Raw genomic sequence first — 18,650 nt, 5'->3', positions numbered from 1 at the left:
GGTACCTACCTGCCTTGCAGTGACAGGGGAGGCTGGTCCTTGCCCATGTTCAAGGCTGGCACCCCCACACCAGCCCAGGCACAAGGGACGTGGGAGGGGGGGGGCGGCAACAGTGGCACACGGGGCATTATTTAGCAATGTTCTTTTATTTCCAGTTTTAAGGTGAAAAGATGCCTTTAAATCTTCAATTAAATACTCCATAAAGAAAAAAAAAAAAAAGGCAAAAAAAAAAAATTATTTACAAATTCACGTGACCAGTAATTGAATCCTTGTTTTAATAATTACACATGCGGCTCGTCACATCCGGCGCTCTATAAATACAGGGGACGCGGATGAGGGGGCCGCCCTGTCGCTTGCCCAATTGTGGCCTTAAACGTTTGGGAGGAGGATGGGGGCTTTTGGGGTCGTGGAGGGGACTCAGCCTGGCCCAGAGAGAAGGGGCCACCCCCCCTCCTCCCCGGCACCCTCCCCAGGTGTCAGAGCAGGAGCTGGGGGGGGAATGATTTATATTTAAAATTTAAAAACCATAGAGGGGAGGGGGTCCAGGCAGTGATGGAGGAATAGAGAGAGGACAGGGGAGGGGGAGAAATCACGCTCCTGTCCCCAAACCAAATTTAATAAGTTTATATATATATAATCTCTCTATATTTCATCAAGAAGCGGGAAGAAGAAAGAGGAGGAGGGAGAGGAGGGGAGAGATATGTCCCCATCCCATCCCCCCCTCTCCATAACATGAATCCAGGGGTGCTCTGCCCCACTCCCAGAGACCCGGTGTGCCTGCACTGGGAGGGGGGCAAGGAGGGTCCCCAAGGGGACCCATGGCAGCCACCGCCTCAGTCAGCATCTGTTTATTATCATCATGACAAACTCGTACAGGCCTTACAAACAGAACCAGGACAGAGGAAGAAGAGAGAGGAGAACTGAAAAAAAGAGAGGGGGGTTGCAAGGGGCACAGCAGGTCCCTCAGCCCTGGCATCAGCAAGTCCATGGGGGCCAGGGGTGGGAAGGGATGGAGTCACTCCCCAGGGTGCCCCGCTCTCTCTCCCCCCTTCCTCCTCCTCCTCACAGCTGCTCAGTTGTTGTCCGACTCATCCTCAGCTTCCCGGAGCCAGGTGAAAAAGGCTGTCACCGATTTGAGAGCCACCCCTTTACCCTGCTGCTCGGCCGGGTCCTTGCTGGACTCCCACTTGTAGAAAGCCTCCTCCTTGATGACGTCCTCATCGTAGAGGGCATCAAAGAACATCCGCAGCAGGTCTGGGAGACAAAGGGGAACCTCTGCTATTCTCCAGCCATGGGCCACCCTGCTGAGGTGGGAACACATTTGCCACCCTCTCCTTGCCCCACCCACACCCACGATACTCACTGGGAGGCTGGTCCAACTTCACCACCAAGGCTTGCAGGGCATAGAGTGCCTGGAGCTCCTTCTGCTCATCCCGCAGGTACTTCTGGAGCAGCTTGGCCTGGTTGCGGATGACCATGGCGTCCACGCGGTACGGGTTCTCAACTGCAGGGGACAGGGTGTGAGAGGGGCACTGCAGGCAGGGGCACCCCCCCCGCTCCCACCTCACCCTGGTACTCACAGACAATGGCCAAGTGGCACACAGACGTCATCAGGGCCCTGATAAACGTGTTGGACGAGACCTGCTGCTCGCTCAGGTTGGCCTAGAGGGGGGAGGGTAAAGGATTGTGAGCTGGAGAGGGAGCCAAGAGGAAGCCTCCAGACACTCAGGCATTGTGTCCCCACCCCCACCTCAATCCAGTCGTATATTCTTTGGTTGTTCGGGTTCTCCTTCAGCAGTTTGTCCATTTGCTTGCACAGCTCCTCTGAGGTCAGCTCCTTGCGGCTTGGCATGTCTGAGCTGTCCCCCATCGTGTACTCCAATTTCTGGGGAAGCAGGCAGAAAGAGCTGTTCAAGGCAGCACAGGGGAGTGCCACTCTCACACTGCCCAAGGTCTGCCCACAGCCCACCTCTGCCCCTTGCTGCCAACAAGCCCCCACCTGCTCTGTGACAAATTTGTTGACATCCTGGTCCTCAGGCAGGAATTCCTTCCAGCTCAGGCCCCCATCCCGCCACAGCTTTCCTGCGGTCTTCTGGCCCTGTGGGACAGTCAGCATCAGCATTGCATGCCCTCCATCTCCAGGGAGGAAGATACTGTGGTTTGGCCATGCCAGCCCCATGACCCCGATACTGAGAGGGATGCCCCTCACCATCCTCTCTTGAGGCAGGGGGGTTCAATCCCCACCTGGCCCCCAGGCAGGATGCCAGTCCTTGAGACTGCAGCCAGCAGCCACAAGCCCCATGCACTTACCATGCCCTTGCACAACAAGCCCAGCACCTCGACCAGCAGCGTGGTGGCCTTCCCAATGGGCACCAGGGGCTTTGTGATCTCCCTGTGGAGCACAAGAGACCTGGGTGAGCTACCTGCCCCCAGGAGGACTTCTGTGCCAGCCCTGCTGAGGAGCACAGCCCTCACCTGAACAGCTCCTCCATGGGGATGCCTTCCTCTTGCAGGATGGGTGTGATGAGCTCAGCCAGGTACAGCCAGATGTGTGGGATGTCAATCTCCATGTCCTCTGCAATCTCCAAGATCTCCCGCAGCCTGAAGAGCAGAGGGAGCTGTTGGGATCCAGCAGTCCCCACACCCTTGGCTAGGAGGGACCTCAGGATGTCTCAATGTTGAGTCCTACTCAAGGCAGGGCCAAATTCAAAGCCAGGCTGCCCAAGCCCCTCACCCTTTGTAGTACTGCTCCTTGGAGAGCGTGCCTGCCTTCACCAGCTGGCAGAGCAGGGCTCCCATGTGCTCACGGGAGATGGTGCTCCTCTCCAGCGTGGACTCGATGCCATTTTGCACAAAGATGTAGAGTGAGGAGGGGCTGCCCAGCTCCTGCACACACTGCAGGGCCTCCTGCAGGGAAAAGGGGGGTCAGTACTGCCCTATAGCCAGCTCTGGCTCCCCTTCCTCATCCAGGCACCACCAGAACACTGCCCAAACAGTGTACCACACAGGGAGGGAAGCATATGGCATGTCAGAGGAACATGGCCACCCCCTTCTCTCACCTTCATGTCATTGATGTGCAGGTATTCCTCTATGATCGCCTTGGATTTCTTCTCCAGTTCCTCTTCTGACAGCGCGGGCTTGGTGGATGTTGCAGGAGGTGTTGGCTCTTGTTTAACTGCAAGAGAAGAGCAAGGATCAGGCATCACCTGGGACAGGCAGAGCTGCAGATGCAGCCAGAGCCTGGGGTATCGCCCCTCCTCAGCTCACCAGTCTCTCGGCTCCGGTCCCGTTGCTCCGTCATGCTCGCAGCCTTGCGCACGGCCTCGGGGCCGCCCTGCTTCTCCCGTTCTCGGCTCCTGTCTTCTGTCTCTTTGCTGAAGCTCCTCTTGGTGAGGGCAGACCTGTTCCTGTCTACTCTCTCCCCCCGGTCAAGACGCTCTAGACGGTCGCTGCCCTTCTCCGAACGTGACTCCCGGTCCCCTCTGTCCCCAGCCTTCTCTGACCTGTCACGGCTGGAGCTGCTCCTGGGTGAGAGAAAGACACACAGCGTGAAGAACCCATCACCACCCTCCCTGACCCCAGACTGTAGAGCTCTGTAAAGTAAGGCTGTGCCACTCCAATCCCCACTTCTCTTTTAGCACTTGACCATTCTTAGGGGAAAACTTTTTCCCTATTTCTCCCCTGTTCCAACTCATACTCTTTTCCTTTTACTCTGCTCCTTGGCATGGCTGAGCACTGCCTTTGTCCTACCCACACCTTCCTTCTGACGCAGACTGGCAAAGCCTCCCTTTGTCTTCCTCTTCTCCCGAACAAATCCAAACTCCAGCTCTCTTTGGGGACCTCACACTCCCGCCGCCCATTAATGTCTACCCAAGGACCCCTGGGCCAGACCGAGCACGCAGCGGTGGTCACAGCAGGGAGGACACCCAGGGTGAGGTCAACCTTCCTTGCCACAAGGATTCACCACTGACTCTGAGCTCTCTCAAGGCCCCATCTTGCCATAGGGGCCTTGATACTGTAACTTGTCTATACACTGATCAACCACAAGACTGAATCAGGGGCTCTCTCTCAACCCCACACATCCCTCCACCAAGGCAGGGCTGGCCCCTCACCTCTGCACCACACGGCGGGACTCTGGGCTCTCGGCAGGCATTGACTGCTGGAGCGCTGAGAAGCGGTTCAAGGTGCTCGTGGCTGGTCGCCCTGAATCAGATGCTGGGCGTGAAAAGAGGGAAGTCTCAGAGTTCGGCAACTCCTTGGTAGAGGAACTGCCAGGGGAAAGATCACCCCTCCCACTCTGTCCCACAGCACCCAGCCAGTCCCACACTGCCTACCTGAATCTGCAGGCTTCGCGCCAGACCCTCCGCTGCTGCCTTTGCCCCAGCTCAGCCGCCCACCCGGTGCAAAGAGCTGGTTATTGGAGTCAATGGATCCAGGCTGCAGATGGAGAGAGAGACAGTCAGGCCTGATCCCCCACCAAGGCATGACCCAGGCCAGGCAGCCAGGTCGGCTGCCCCACCACACCCCCAGCCTCACCTTGGTGATCTTTGTTAACCGGCTGGTGTCAATGGGCCGGTTGCCCTTGCTGATGGGCACCGTGTTCCAGCCATCATCTGCAACCAGGCTACTGCGTCCTGAACACAAGAGGGACAGTCATAACGTGCAGACCAGCCTTGAGCAGAGTCCAGCAGGAGCAACCCACTCCTAGCAAACTCAAGTGCCCCCAAGGCCAGACACTCACCACCAGAGGATGGCCCAGGGGGTCCTCTCCTCTTATCCTTTGACATGAGCTGCTGCACTTTGATGTGTTCTCGATGCTCCTCCATCTCTGCTTCCTTGTGGATCTGATCGATGGTTTTGGGGCCCTGGTCTCCCCGCCGCGGCACCCAGCTATTCTGCAGAGGGCAGAGAAGAAGGGAAGAGGGAACTGAGATGGCTGAAAGATGGAGGGAAAAGGATTCCCCCTTCCCAGCCACCCCACTCTCAAACTCTCAGGTTGGTCTCTGGCCTGGGCCATCACCACTCTCCATGTGTTGTGGCAGCTTTTGGCACAAAAAGGCTCAGGTTCCAGAGCCCCCCTGCATTAAACAGCCGCCAGTTACTGTGTGCCCACTACCACTACCATGATAACCAAGAGCAGGGGCTAGCATGGTGTCTCTGGGGCTGGCCACAGCTCACATACCCACCTCTCTCCTAGAGGGGACACATGGAGTGCTGGCATTCAGAGGACATAGGCCAGCAGCTCCAAGGGACCAAGCAGCAGATGGAGGACAGTCCCCAGGCAACTGCATTCCATCAACCTTACCCGTCTTAGGTCAATCACATCCTGCAGCATGAAACGGATTCGGGATGATGTCTTTTTCTCTTTGATGATCTTCTCCATCTGATTGAAATACTGGTCCATCCTGGGCTATAGAGGGACAGAGCCATGGTCACATCCCTCCTAAAGGCAAGGGAAGAGCAAGCAAGGTAGGGCAGGGCAAGGAGTACCTTGGCTTTCTCAAAGTCCAAGTCCTTGCCAATAGTCGTAAGCAGGCGGCAAAGGCACTCAAGAGACTCTTCATCGTGGTTTTTGAGCAGCTTCACCACGCAATCATGCATAATGGCCTCCGTCAACATCTTCAGTTTGAAGAGCTCTCCAATGAACTTGATGTTGCCCAGGGATCGTCGTCGGGCCTTGTCCCGCGCCTCCTCCAGCTCATCCTTCATGCGCGCCTTCTCCTCGGGCTGCACGGAAAGCACAGCAGGCCAGTTCAGTGTCCAGAGCCAAGCCAAGGACACCCACACCAGCCCTCTGAGCAGATTCCCATCACAACTCACAGCACTGGCATCATCCATCTCCTTCTGCCGCTTCTCAAAGATCTCATCATCATCCTTGTCCTTCTCAAACTCCTTCTGGCAGCGGTTGAGCAGCAGCTTGCGGAAGTTCACAGTCACTGTGGGCTTGTCTGTTGTGGGCACTTTAAGCTGCAGGGAGAGGTACAACCCAGAGAAAGAGCATGAGTTGTGTCTCCCCCAAAAGCTGGGCAAATAAGTTGGCATTACTCAAATCAGGGAAAAGCCACCCTACAACACTGTGATGCCCTGCTGAGACTCTGAACACAGTCCTCCATCCACACACCCCAGTTTCCCCACTTCACATGGAAGGACCTGCACACTACTAAGCTCAGCTGAGATGGCCAAAAAAACCTTGCCCACTCAACAGGAGACCACCCAGCTTCTGCTCACCCCCATAAGGCAACGGCACATGTTAGCATAGGCAACAGAGAAGTTTGGCTCCGAGATGGCCTTCTCGAAGACGAGGTCGATGACACCCTTGAGCCGCTCCTCCGTGTCGATGGACAACTCCATCACCTGCTTCATCAGTTGCTGGAACATCTGGGGTGTCAGCTTGTTGAGGATGCTGCGGACACGGCGGAGCAGTTCCTGCAAGGGCAATAGGGTCAGCAAGAGCTGGGCATCTTTCCCCCAGGCCCTCCGACTGCCTCCCCACCCCAGCTCCCACCTGTGTCTTGATATTCTCAGGATCCTCCTCCTCGGAAGCACGTTTGCTGCTGGGTTTCCAGGCCTTCTCGGCCTTGTTCAGCTTGACATCCTCATTGAGGGACACAGTAGCAATGATTTTGCGGGGCTCCTTCCTCTGACTCGGCTGGGAGCGGCGGGGACCCAACCCTGAGGGCTGACACATGGACAAGAAACTCAGCTCTCTGCTCTGGGACCACATGAGCTGGCTCCCAGAAGTCCCCAGTCCACCTACTCAGATCCTCAACTCCATCATGGACATCAGTGGCCCAGACACAGTGGCTCGAAAGCTTGATCATCACAGAGAGGCAGAGCAGGGTGGCAGGAATGAAGTGAGGAGATACTCACCAGGCCCCGGTTGCCCATGACAGGCCGGCCAAGGTTGGCGAAGGAGGGGGTGAAGTCAGGGCTGCAGTTCATGCTACTGATGCGGAGGGGGTCGATTGGCCGCAGTGGGGTCTTGTTGGCCTGCGAAGGTACACACGGCTGAGGATGCCCGGGGGCAGAGGAGCGGGACGGATCCATCCCCCAGCCTCAGCGCCGGGACAAGGAACTGGAAAAAAGGCCCCAGAGGTGCCCCCACACCCACCAAACCCAGGCTCAAGGGTCACTGCTGATGCAGCAACAAGACACTGAGCACAAAAGTAAGTCCCTGCCCCACCTTCCCAAGGCACAAAGAGGAGCCAGATCCCCACCTAACCACCACCCACAATTCCCCAATTTCCAGGGCCGCACCGACCTTGTCCAGCACCACATCTGTGATCTGGGGCAGCCCCTCAGGTTTCTGCATGCTGGCAAAGATGAACTGGAAGCCCAGCAGGAACTCCCGGTCATATCGCTTCTTCTCCTCAGGGTTCAATGGCTTCCATTGCTCTGCAGTGGGGGGCAAGAGGGACACTCTGATGTGGCCTGTCCCATATTCTCTCACCCCACCCTGGCTGTGGTGGGTCTGGGTCCACACAGGAACAAGCAAGGTGAGATACAGACAACCAGAAAACTACCCCAGGCTGGTACACGATGAGCAAAACCATGCCTGCTTAGAAAGCCTGATTCCACCGGGTCCCTGCCTCCTGCCAAGACCCTTGTGCTGGGAACTCTGTTCCCCATCCCATGACAAGCTTAGGGACAAGATGGGAGGAGAATGTAAAATTTAGGACACGGGGAGCATGCCACCCACACCTTCCCCACTGCTGGGTCCAGAGGTGGTGGCTGCCAGCAGAGGACTGTGCCCAGGCACAGTTTACCTTCTTTGTAGCCATACTTCTGGCCAGCAGCCTTGCCCTTCTCTGGGGCCAACTTGTCTTCCTTCTCCTCCCATGTCTCTTCCGACTCCTCCTGTGGACGGGCAGGAGCCACATCCTCTGCTTCACTGGCAGGGGCAGACACGGGGGGCTTGTTCTCTGCCTCCGAGGCACTATCACCAGTCTGAGACTGCAGCAGAGGGGACAGGGACAGCAGTCACCCACACAAGCCTGTTCCTGTCCCCTTCACCCCACTCCTCGGTGTCCACCCCACCTCAGATCCTCATTACCATCACAGAGCATCAGTGGCCCAGACACGATGGCACAAAGCAGAGTTCATCACAGGAGGAGATGGGACACAGGGTGATCCCCAGACACCCCAGGACACTCACCTCTTTAAAGGCATCCAGCAAATCACCTACTGCCTCCTTCTTGTTCAGCTCCTTCATCCTTCGTTTCTTCTTTGGCACCGACATGGCGACTGGGAGGAGAGGCAGGAAGATGAAAGACAGGAACCCTCCCAGTCCCCAGCACCCTAACACTAGCTACAGGGTCACCAGCAAGGCCCCAGTAACAGCAGGTGAGCTTCAAGATGGAGCCACAGGGATGTGGTCCTGCCACCACATAACAGCCCCCATCCCCAAACACACCCTGATTTACCATGTGCCTCATCAAAACCTCCCATCCACACCACTGCCCTAGTGTGTGCTCCCTATCCTGTCAGAGGATCGCTACAGACACTGCTCTACAGGCAGCCCGTACAGGGACACTCCCATACAAATCTCTGTTCCTATACACACTCTCCTCCCTGGCACCCCTATACACCAACCCAAACACGTGCTCCCCAGAAATTTATCTGCCCTGAGGTTGCCCTCCTAGAGCACCCCTGTATCCCTGCCCAAGGCACTCCATAAAACACATCCTGTGAACCCATCTTCCCCATCACTCCTATGTAACCCCAACACTCCTGTGTAGGATGCTTAAAGAAAAAAAGAGAAACCCTAACACATCCCCAGGGCACTTCCCTCAATCATCCCTGTGTACTTGCATACCCCTACACAGCATGCCCTACATCTTCCCTGCCAATCTGCCACCTCCCAGCGTCCTCAACGACTGTGGACAATCCTCAGATACAACCCTGATACATCGCCCTACACCCCTGTGTAAAACATCATATAAAACACACTTCATTCCCTGTGACATCCCCCACACACAGCCCTCTATGCCCACCCCATACATCACCCCATAGATGTACTCCCCAGACATCTCCCTGATCCCACCATCCACAGACACCTTGTCCCCCTCAGAATCCCATACCTACACATCCTGTACCCCTAACCACAGCTCCAACGTCCTCCCTGTACTTCATGCCGTGCGATGCCCCCCACCACCCAACACCCACCCTGGGGCACCCTGCAGCCCAGCATTCCCAACCTTGTGCGGTCGCCTCCGAGATCTGCGAAGGGGCAGGGGCTGGGCTCAAGCTTTGCTCCTGGGTCTCACCAGGGCCTTCGCTCTCTTCCTCCTCCTCCTCTGCAGGTGGGGAGGCAGGGGTGCCAGGCTGGGCTGGCTCCTCAGGCTCTGAGATGGGACTGACATCTGACTCGGGCTGCTCCTCACTTGGCTCTGCTTTGCTGGTGCCCTCCACACCATTGGGTAGGGGCAGCTCTTCAGCCTGGGCAACGGGGGAGTCCAGGGTGGGCACAGGCACCGGCTCGGAGACCGGCACTGGCTGGCACACGGGCGCCTCAGGGATCGTCTCAGGCGTCTCCTCCAAAACCCCATTGGCCTCAGTGGGCTCGGGGCAGGGCTCTTCCCGGGGCGGAGGGGGGCTGGGGGAGGCGGGTTTGGCAGGCGCTTCGGGGGCCTGTGGTACAACGGGCGGTGGCGACGGCGCAGCCGGCACCAGGGGCACGGCTGGCATCGAGGGAACAGTGGCCACCGGCGGCACCTCAGGGGGCACAGGCTCCTGCAGGGTGGGCTCTGGGAGGGAAATAGCAACCTTCTCCTCCTCTTCCTCCTCCTCCTCCGCAGCCACCGTGTCCATGTTGGGCGCGGGCACAAGGGGCAGCTCCGCAGCCCCTGGCACTGTAGTGATGGCGCTTAACGTCTTTTGCGGGTCAGGTGGCGCCTCGCCCTGCTCCGCTTTCATGTCCGTGTCCACAGGAGGCTCCATTGGCACCAGCGTCACAGGCGAGAGCACCACGGGCTCCACCTCGGGGATCAGGGGAGGGGGAGGAGACGGGGATGCCGACTTGCTGGGCTCCAGGGAGACGGGCTTGCTCACCACCAGCGCAGGCTTTGGGCGGTCATCTGCAAGGTGGATGGCATTAATGGATAACTCTCTGATTCCCTGCTCATCCCACATTCCTCCCCAGATCCCTCTATCTTCAGGAGCCATAGGGACAGATGTGCCAAGCCACATCACGAATGGGGGATGGGGACAAGAAGGGTCCTCCAGTGCCCAGAGGACAGCTGAGATGAGTATACAGCCCCCCCTTGTTGGATCTCCTGGATCCAACAAGGGGACACAGGTCCCCAGGTATGCAGGGATGGTCTCTGACCCCACAAGAGTCAAGAGAACCAAGGAACAGTGGGGCTGGCATTACACATGCATTCCCTGGTGTTGCAGTGCCAACACCAGGGAACCTTGCTGCAGCCATGCCAGCTGGCACAGCCAGCCCTGGCACGGGCACTTACCGGGCCGGACAATAACTGCTACATGAGGGGTCTCTCCATTGGCCTGGGGCTCCAAACCGCTTCCAGCCTGAGAGGGCAAAGAGGGAGTTGAACAGGGCCATGTGCACTTCCTTCTGCCACAGCTGCAAAGTCAGAGGGTCCACTTACCTGTGGAGGAGTGGGGGTGGATGAGGTCCTTGCTCCAGACATAATTTCTTCTGTAATGTCTTTGCCACCTTGGTTGGGGTCTCGTATTCGGATCTGTCCAAGAATCAGAGCAGAGTGGGGAAGTTGTTGGTAGACTGCAGGACATAACACATGGGCAACCCCCTTTCCATGAGCCCAACACCCCACAGGACACCCTTCTCCAAAGGGAAAAGGAAGGATCATTCACTGCAGTGCCTGCCCGGCCATGCAGTTTGGGGGAACAGTGGGTGCCACATCCCCTCACCAGAGGACACAGTGTCCCACAGACACTGGCCTGCTCCAGTGCCTTGCAAGTCATCGCAATAGGCAGCTGGAGCCAGCAGGTCCCCAGGCCAGTGCCCATTTCCAGAAGCGAGAGGACCCCAGTACATCACTGTGCTGGCACAGGGGCTGCAAGAACCCCCACTCAGAGGACTAGCCTCAGCACACAGAAACCACAGTGAGCTCTGTGTCACCCCAGGCACACCCTATATGCCCACAGCCTCACGTGCCCCATGTCTGCAGCACGAGCTACAGGGCACTCTGCTGCGGGGTGACTGGAGGGGTACACGTGGGTCTGGCTGAGACTACAGCACAGGGCAAAGTGCAGCCAGGAATCTTGTTCTCTCTACCTTCTGAAGACGACCTGCTCCCAGAACACCAAGTGCAGAGCTCAACCCATCTCTGATGAGAAAATGCCAGCATCCCACCTCCCAGTGGCACCCCCTGCCTCCCAGCACAGGGCCATGCCGGCAGCCACCCGGCTCCCCGCTATAAATAGGCCCCATGCGAGGCCTCTGAGCACCGGCATCTCCGGGAGCAGACAGCAGTTGGCAGCCGCGGCACCCCCGCCCTCCCGGGAGCTGTGACTCAGCACAATGCTGCCCGCCGGGACGACCAAGGTCGCCAGCACCCACCGTGCACCCCAGTTCCCTTGCTAAGCCCTCCAGCCTGTGGGGACACAGCCCTGTGCCAACCCTCTTCCCTGGCATGCTGTACCACGTCCCATCCCACACACGACCAGCGCCCGGGACTGACACCATCCCCCTCCTGCACACGAGCGCACCCTCTCGCACATGAGCACCCCCATCCATGCCTGGAGGCAGATGGCTCCTTACCGTCTTGCGTTCTCGTTTTGGGGGGATCGGTGGTTGCTGGCTCACAATGACCTGGGCAGTGGGGACCCCCGCTGAGAACTGCTGCACCCCCTGCGCCGGGTAATACGCACCCGCTGAAGGAGAGGAGAGAGTGTCAGAGCAGCCAAGCCAGATCCTCCAAGCCTGTCCTGAGGACTCTCTGATCTTCCAAACACAGGGGTCTGTCAGGAGCCCGGAGAGCCCTCACTGCTCTGCTGCGAACCCCCATCGCATCCGGCCTGGATTGTCCCAACCCGCCTGACAGGCCTGACCGAATTCCTTCCCTGTGAAGCAGAGAGCGTCCCCGCGCCACCCCCACGCCCAGCCAGGCCCCGCAGGCATCCACCGTGCCCACCAGCTCCATGCCAGAGAGCCCTGCCTGGACACTCGGCCATGTCAGGTACAGGCGTCCTGGCTCTGCTGGTGGCCGCCTTCCTGCCTGCACCCTTATCTCCCCAGGGCCAGCACCAGCCCGAGGGCGGCACCAGGCAGCCTCCATTCACACCCAGGCTGAGGGGCTCAGGCTCCCCGTGCAGCTCGAGTCCCTGGCGAGCCCAGCCCAGAGGAAGGAGCTGTGCTGAGGGACATAGGCAGAGCTGGACCCCATCCAGGGCTGGCACAACCCTCAAGAGGTGCTCCACTCCTCCCAGGGCATCCGTGAGCATCACCCCGGAGCAGTGCCAGAGGGATACGGGTGTGCTGGGACAGGCACAACAGGGTCCTGGCCCCCTCTGGCTCCAGCAACTTCCCTGCTGCACTGACCCTGAAAGTCAACCAAGGTGCTCTGGCGACTGCCTCATCTCTGAGTCAGGGACCCTCCCTTTGCTTGGGGGACTCACAGGGACGCTGAATGGGCCTCACACGTCAGGATGGGCTGGGCATGGGGGAAAGGAAGGAGACCCTGGGCTGCCTAGCCCTGAGGACCATTCAGGAGACCCAATTTGATTCATTTGTCAAGGGTCACACCATGTCAGGCCACCCTACCAGTCCTGTGGGCAAGAGGCAAGTGCTGCCAGCTTCCCCAGGAAGAACCACAGCAGCCCCAAAGCAGAGGCTGGGGGTGCACCTATCCTGGAACCTCAAAGAGATACCCCGAGCATGTCCCAGGGCTGTGCTCAGTGCAAAAAGGTGCAGCAGTGTCCTGGCCCAAGCACAGGAGACAGCCACAGCCAGGGGCCACCTCCTTCCACTGAGGGGCTGGCTGGGTCCTGAGACAAGAGGGAGGGAGGCCGGGCACGTACCTGGCTCAAGAGAAGCCCATCTCTGCCCCGGTTATGCTTTGCTGCTGTGCTGGGGCCAGGCCGGAGGCCTCGGCTCACATTTCTGTCTCTGCTGGGCCTCCCGGGGCCAACCAAGCCTAAATATAGTCACAGCCCGGGTGGCCACATGCAGCAGGGGGAAGGAGGAGGGGCTGCTCACATCGCACTCCCCAAGCACCAGGAGGGGGCAGGCACGGAGCACCCCAGCTCAGCTCCTGGGGAGCAGGAGCTAAGGGGGTCAGCAAGCAGTGAACTGCTCACCACCTTGACAGCAAATGAGGGGGAGCAGGGGATAAAGTCTGCCCCAGCCCTCCGCCAGCAGAGTTAAATATTAAACAGCCCCAATTTGGAAAAGGACAGGGGTGAGTGGACTGGTACAAATGGACCAGCGGGACACGATGTGCTGCTGGGCAACAAGCAACTGTGCCCCAAAACAGCAATGGGGGTCACAGAGTCAGCCCCAGTCAGCTGTGTTCAACTCAGCGGGACACACAGAGGCCAGGGGAGTAAAAAAAACAGGGAAATGCTGGGACTGAAAGAGCACTGGGGAGCAGAGCAAACCCTCTGTCTGTACCGTAAGTCCCGAACTCTGTGGGGCTGGCTCCAGGGTAAAAACTAGGGGCGCCAGGTTGGACCGGGTACTGTTGGGTCGGGACAACGTACGTGGAGCGACCCTGCAAGAGGAAAGAAAATAAGTCAGTTATGTCCCCTGCAAAACACAGACATATCCCCAAAACACTGATGTAACCCCAAACCTGACTGTGAACTAGTTGTACACCAGGGCAGTGAGTAGGACACAGGCAGAGTAGACACCAGGTGCCTCAGAGAACTGTTGGGGAGGGGACCAGTACTGCCTGCTGCGTCTCTACAGAGCCAGCAGCACCCTGCTCAAATCAGTGGGTGTTCAGAGTCTCAGGACCCCCTCCACCCCGCCAGAACAGACCTGGGCTCCAAGCCCAGGCAACGCCTCCCACCAGGGCCCATCCCAACCCCCTCCCACAGAGCCCAAAGCATAGCCCTCACCTGTCCGGGAATGTAATAGGCTCCTTGGGAAGGTGTGTAGGATATCTGGGAGGGTATCATCATCACCTGGGAAGCAGCTGGATACACATGGGCAGGAGGGCCGGGCCGAGCCGTCGTGTTACTCTGCACACGGGACGCACTGGCAGGAGGCTGTGCCCTGTTCTGGTAGAAATGCTTGGGGAGAGATGGGGCGCAGCGTCAGCAGGAGCTCCAGCACCTTCATCTGCCACCACCGCACTCGAGGGGAGACACCCCCCCCCCCCACGCTGCCGGCATGCAGCACCGCCTCGGCAGCCCGCAAGGCCACCCCCCGCCCCGGCACCATCCTGTCCCCACGCACCTGCGGGGCCGCCTGGGTCCACCCGACCCAGCTCATGCCCGGCGCGGCCCCGGCCCAGCCCTCCCGGGGCCGGCAGCTCCAGCGCCCGGGGCCGGCCACGGCCGCACGCAGCTCGGCGGCGGCGGGTCCCGGCGTGCTCTGCACCGGCTCCAGGCGCTCGCGGTGGATGCTGGGACCTGTAGTCCCGCCATGCCGGAGCCGGACAACATGTGGAGCTCCGCATTCCCACCCTGGCCAATGCCGCTCATCCCGACCCAGCTTTTCTGCCGGGCAAGAGCATCCCCGGGAGCAGCAGCTCCAGCCCAGCAATGAGCGGGCAAGGAAGGGTCCGCGCACGCACCCCCGGGGCAAGGAGAAAGCGTTACCTGAAGAGACCTGAATCCTCCCTGTTAGCAAGCGCACGCATACAGAGGGAAAGGGGGAAAGAGAGAGACAGGAGTTACTGGCACTGGGACAGGGATAGCAGAGGAACGGACAAAAAGTCAGGGAGCCCTTTGCTCTGTGCCCACATCCCAAATATACTGAGATCCCTTCTAGGGACCTTCCAAGGGGCAGGGATGGGTCTGATGAGCTCCCAGACAGCACAGCCAAGGATGTCACCAGATCTGTCCCCAACAGCTCCTCCACACAAGAGGGCTGATGGAACCCAGAGCCTTGCACGCCACTGCAGGGCCTTGGGAGACCAAGCAAAGCAGGGAAGAAGAGGAAAAGGCAGAAGGGCACAGGCAGAAGCAACAGCCTGGGCTGGAGTTAGCACAGGCACAGCCACATGCTGCAGGCTTCATGCAAGGAGGGAATTGGGGAGACACTGCAGAGAAACCTACCCAAAGTCGAGCAGGCATCCCACACTTTCCCCAGAGTCCAGGGTCCCCACATGCTCCCCAGCCCCTTCATGCCCAAGGTGGGTGTTTCTGTGCAGTGTCGGGGAAGGGTGTTCAGCATGCAGGGCAGGGGAAGCGGGTTAGTACCTGCTGGTGAATAGCCCGAGGCCCTGCTGGAAACTGAGAGAGGAGGAAAGGGAGGTTTGGGGCAGGGGAGGAAGGAGAGAAGAGCAGTCACTCTGTGGGCATCCTCATTGGAGGCGCCTGCCCTCCCACCCCAGGGCCAGGAGGTACTCAGGTGGCAGTCGTGGTCCAGATCGTGGGCTCATTCCCCCTTCACAGGCACACACCAGGCCCGAGGGGCACCACATTGCTCCTAACACCCCTGGGTTCTGTGGCAGTGTGGGCTACTCGGCCAGGAAGCAGAAAGCCACTGGATACCCCTTACCACCCTCTGCAGCTCTGGACAAAATCCTTACCTGGCGCGGCTGAGAAGGCGTATTCATTTGTGAGGTCGGTGCCGGGTTAAAAACCACAGGTGCCGTCTGACCAGGTGGGAACGTCGGCTGGAATAAGGCAGGGAGGGAAAGAGATGATACCACTGCCCTTGGCACCAACAGGGGAGGCAAAGCTGTGTCCCCCAGCCCTGCAGGGGAAGTTACCTGCGGCAGTCCGGGAGAAGGGGCAGGGTGCGGGGCAGTCGGGGCTCCTCCTGTGGGCTGTGGAGCTTTGTTCATTTCATGGGGTTGTGCATAAGGATCCCCTCGCTATCTGCAGGAACAGGGACAGTGGGCATAAGCTGGAGATGGCAACATCCCTGGCATCTGTCTCCTGTCCATGTCAGCACTAAAATCTGCAAATCTGCAGCCCCACAGCCTACCATTGTAAAGCCAGGCATCAGCCGTGCCCCACAGACAGCATCCCACCAAGGCATGGACCCCCAGCCACCTCCTCCTGCCCCACTGGGCCATGGGGAAGATGGGGTAGGTACTGCCAAGTCACCCAGCCTGGGCAGGTCCTCACACCCTTCAGAGCAGACCCCTCATCATGCCCCAAACCCAGCCATGCCCACCAGCAACACTGACCCACCCAAGGTGACCCCACAAAGCCTGTCTGGGCCCTACACAAAACTGGGCACCAGCGCCCATAATCTGCCACCAGTACCTAGGCCACCACTAACTCCGGGGGGCTGGGTGGGCCGGCGGCACCCCGGCGTCAGCCATGCCCAGCTCCACCCCGGCTGACCTACTAAGCGCTTCCCCCGGCCGGCCAAACCTGTTCCTGCCGGTGGCGCCGGGTCCCCAGCGTACACCACAAACGCCTACCAGGGAAGGCAGGGAGCAGCTCCCTCGTCCCCCCGCGCCACCGACACTCCTGCCCACTGCCCTGCCCAGGGGAGTCTGCAGCCCCCCGCCACCGCCAGCACCCAGGCAGCCCGGACACCCTCCCGGCTGTCCCAGGAAGGACTTGGCAGCCAGTGCCGCTCTCCCCGCCCCAGTGCAAAGGCCGCCGGGGCAGGAAGGAGAGGCAGTACCCCGCACACTGCCGGGGCTCCCCTGCACCCCACGGCACCCAGCGAGCCCGCTGCCGGCCAGACACCCAAGGGAGCAGCCCTGGTGCCTCCTGTAATCTGACGCCTGGACGCGTCAGCACTGCCGGCCCCCAGCCCCGCTGCGGGCACTGCCAGACACGTCCCACCAACACTGGGAAATGGGGCACCCTAATCCCCCCACGGCTGCGCCTTGGTGTGGGGGTGCCACCCCATCACAGGGATCCCCCGAGCCACCACCCCAGTGGAGATGGGCCCTGCCAGGGTTTCAGGAGGTGGCAGGGGCTGGGTTGCACTCCCCAGTGCTTCCCTCGGGCCCCTTCTCACCGGGGACCCAAGCACCCAGCACGGACAGCCCGTACCTGAGCCAGCTTAGCTAGGCCTTGAGAACAATCACCCCTAAACAGAGGGGGAGGATTGTCTCACAGGGGACAGGGACACCCGGGGACAGACAGACCTGGTCTCCTCCGCCAGATACAACCGGGAGTGAGTAGGATACTCACCCCCCCGCGGGAAAAACCTGGGCCGGCTGAGCGGGCCTGCAGAGACCGTTCATCCGACTGACTGGGAGAGAGGAGGGAGGGGGAGAGAGAGAGAAAGAGATCAGGCCAGGCCCCGCGGGGGGAGCCCGGCCTGGCCCCGGCTTCACACTGGCCCGGGTAGCCCAGCAGGGCCGGGGAATGCGGGTTCCGTCTGGGGGGACAACGGGGCCCCGCGCGGCTGTTTGTAATCGGAGTCGCGGCCGCTTCTCTGCGCCGGGAGCGGCCGGGCCGCGGCCTGTGCCGGGCCCGCCGACGGGGCGGGGGGTCCCTGCCCGGGGGGGCTCCGGAAAGGCCCAGCTCGGTCGGAGTGAGGGGCCGGGGAACGGGAGCAGCAGTTCGGGGAGGCGGGAACGTACGGGGGAGTGGGGGACAAGACAAGAATCACCGACGGCGGAGCTGGGACAGGCCGCGGCCGTGGCCCGAGAGCGGGCGGCCCCGCCAGGCCCAAGCGCGGCCTCGCCCCCAGGCCGAGGCGGCGGCCAAACCGGCGGCTGCGGCCGGCTCCGTCCCGGGGCGGCGGCACCACCATCACGGCGGCGGGAGGGCGCGGTGCGGTGCCCGGTGCGGCATCCGGCGGCCCCGCTCCCCCCCGCGGCGGCGGCGGCCTCTGCCAAGGACACGTGTCACTGCCGGCCGCAACCGCGGCCCCGCGGGCACCGGCGGCGGCACGAGAGGCCGGTCGCGGCGGGGCGGGGGCGGCATTGCTCGCAACACATGCGGCGGCGGCGCCGGGCCTAGGCGGGCGCGGCGCCGGGAGCACGTGTGCGGCGGTGGCGGCGGCGGCGGGGCGCACCGGCCGGCACGTGGGCGCGGACGGACGCCGCCGCCGCAGGATCACCGGGACGTGGGGACCATCGGGACGAGAGGGGGGCCCGGCGCAGCAGCGGAGCGAAGCACGGGACAGGGCGTGGGAAGGGGGTGGCGGCGGCGGGGAGGCACCCACGTGGTGGCGGCGGCGGCGGCGCGACAAGGCCCAGCGAAGCGAAGCCCGGGGAAGGGGGAGGAATAGGGCGGCACGCGCGGCCCCGGTACCGGCGCCCCCCCACCCCCCCCGCGGGGCGCGCGCCCGCCCCGCCCCCGCCCGTTACCTTCAGTCTCCTTCAGCGCGCGCGGCCCGACGCAGCCGCAGCGCAGCGCAGCACGACCATTTCCGGAGCCGCGCCGCGCGCAGGGGGCGGGGCCGCGGGGCCGCGCGCCCGCCGCCGCCGCGGGGGAGGGGCGCACGGGGGCGGGGCCGCCACGCCCGGAGCCGCGCCGGGCCCCGCCCCCGCCCCGCCCGTTGCGCCGCCGCCCCGCCCCGCCCCGCCGTCGCGGTCACGTGACGGGGCGGGGCGAGGCCCGGGCTGCCCGGA

The 18,650-nt window shown here is 61.1% G+C and overlaps 1 protein-coding gene and 2 non-coding genes across 13 annotated transcripts; all 3 read right to left on the bottom strand.

The window, feature by feature from the left end:
- Positions 1-127: 127 nt before the first annotated feature.
- On the bottom strand, positions 128-18,532 carry EIF4G1 (eukaryotic translation initiation factor 4 gamma 1). Of its 11 annotated transcripts, none has more exons than XM_071437933.1 (35): positions 18,387-18,532; positions 17,260-17,320; positions 15,870-15,978; positions 15,687-15,773; positions 15,355-15,387; positions 14,752-14,772; positions 14,047-14,220; positions 13,598-13,697; positions 11,747-11,859; positions 10,611-10,703; positions 10,464-10,530; positions 9,198-10,076; positions 8,156-8,244; positions 7,767-7,953; positions 7,262-7,395; positions 6,871-7,008; positions 6,506-6,679; positions 6,229-6,426; positions 5,821-5,967; positions 5,491-5,727; positions 5,306-5,410; positions 4,742-4,895; positions 4,537-4,634; positions 4,335-4,437; positions 4,113-4,215; positions 3,268-3,524; positions 3,060-3,175; positions 2,735-2,907; positions 2,476-2,601; positions 2,311-2,392; positions 2,000-2,098; positions 1,751-1,885; positions 1,581-1,662; positions 1,364-1,504; positions 128-1,254 (listed from the first exon to the last, which is right to left on the bottom strand). In XM_071437933.1, exons 3-35 carry the CDS (start codon positions 15,942-15,944, stop codon positions 1,073-1,075), a joined length of 4,902 nt encoding a protein of 1,633 aa, XP_071294034.1. In that variant the 5' UTR covers positions 15,945-15,978; positions 17,260-17,320; positions 18,387-18,532; the 3' UTR covers positions 128-1,072. The 11 variants fall into 11 exon arrangements, with proteins under 11 accessions (XP_071294034.1, XP_071294037.1, XP_071294038.1 ...); XM_071437936.1 differs by having other exon boundaries at positions 4,113-4,203; XM_071437937.1 differs by having other exon boundaries at positions 6,871-6,990.
- LOC139595263 (small nucleolar RNA SNORD66) lies at positions 6,754-6,828 on the bottom strand. The gene has a single exon (XR_011680984.1). It is a non-coding gene; the product is annotated as a small nucleolar RNA SNORD66 (small nucleolar RNA).
- On the bottom strand, positions 8,035-8,111 carry LOC139595262 (small nucleolar RNA SNORD66). Its single transcript, XR_011680983.1, has one exon. It is a non-coding gene; the product is annotated as a small nucleolar RNA SNORD66 (small nucleolar RNA).
- Positions 18,533-18,650: the final 118 nt, after the last annotated feature.

The sequence above is a fragment of the Agelaius tricolor genome, unplaced genomic scaffold (genome assembly GCF_023055355.1).
Source record: "Agelaius tricolor isolate 1412-34295 unplaced genomic scaffold, bAgeTri1.0.p SCAF_12, whole genome shotgun sequence".
NCBI lineage: Eukaryota > Metazoa > Chordata > Aves > Passeriformes > Icteridae > Agelaius > Agelaius tricolor.
Note: the sequence above shows the minus strand (reverse complement) of the source record. Positions and strands in the feature narration are given on the sequence as shown.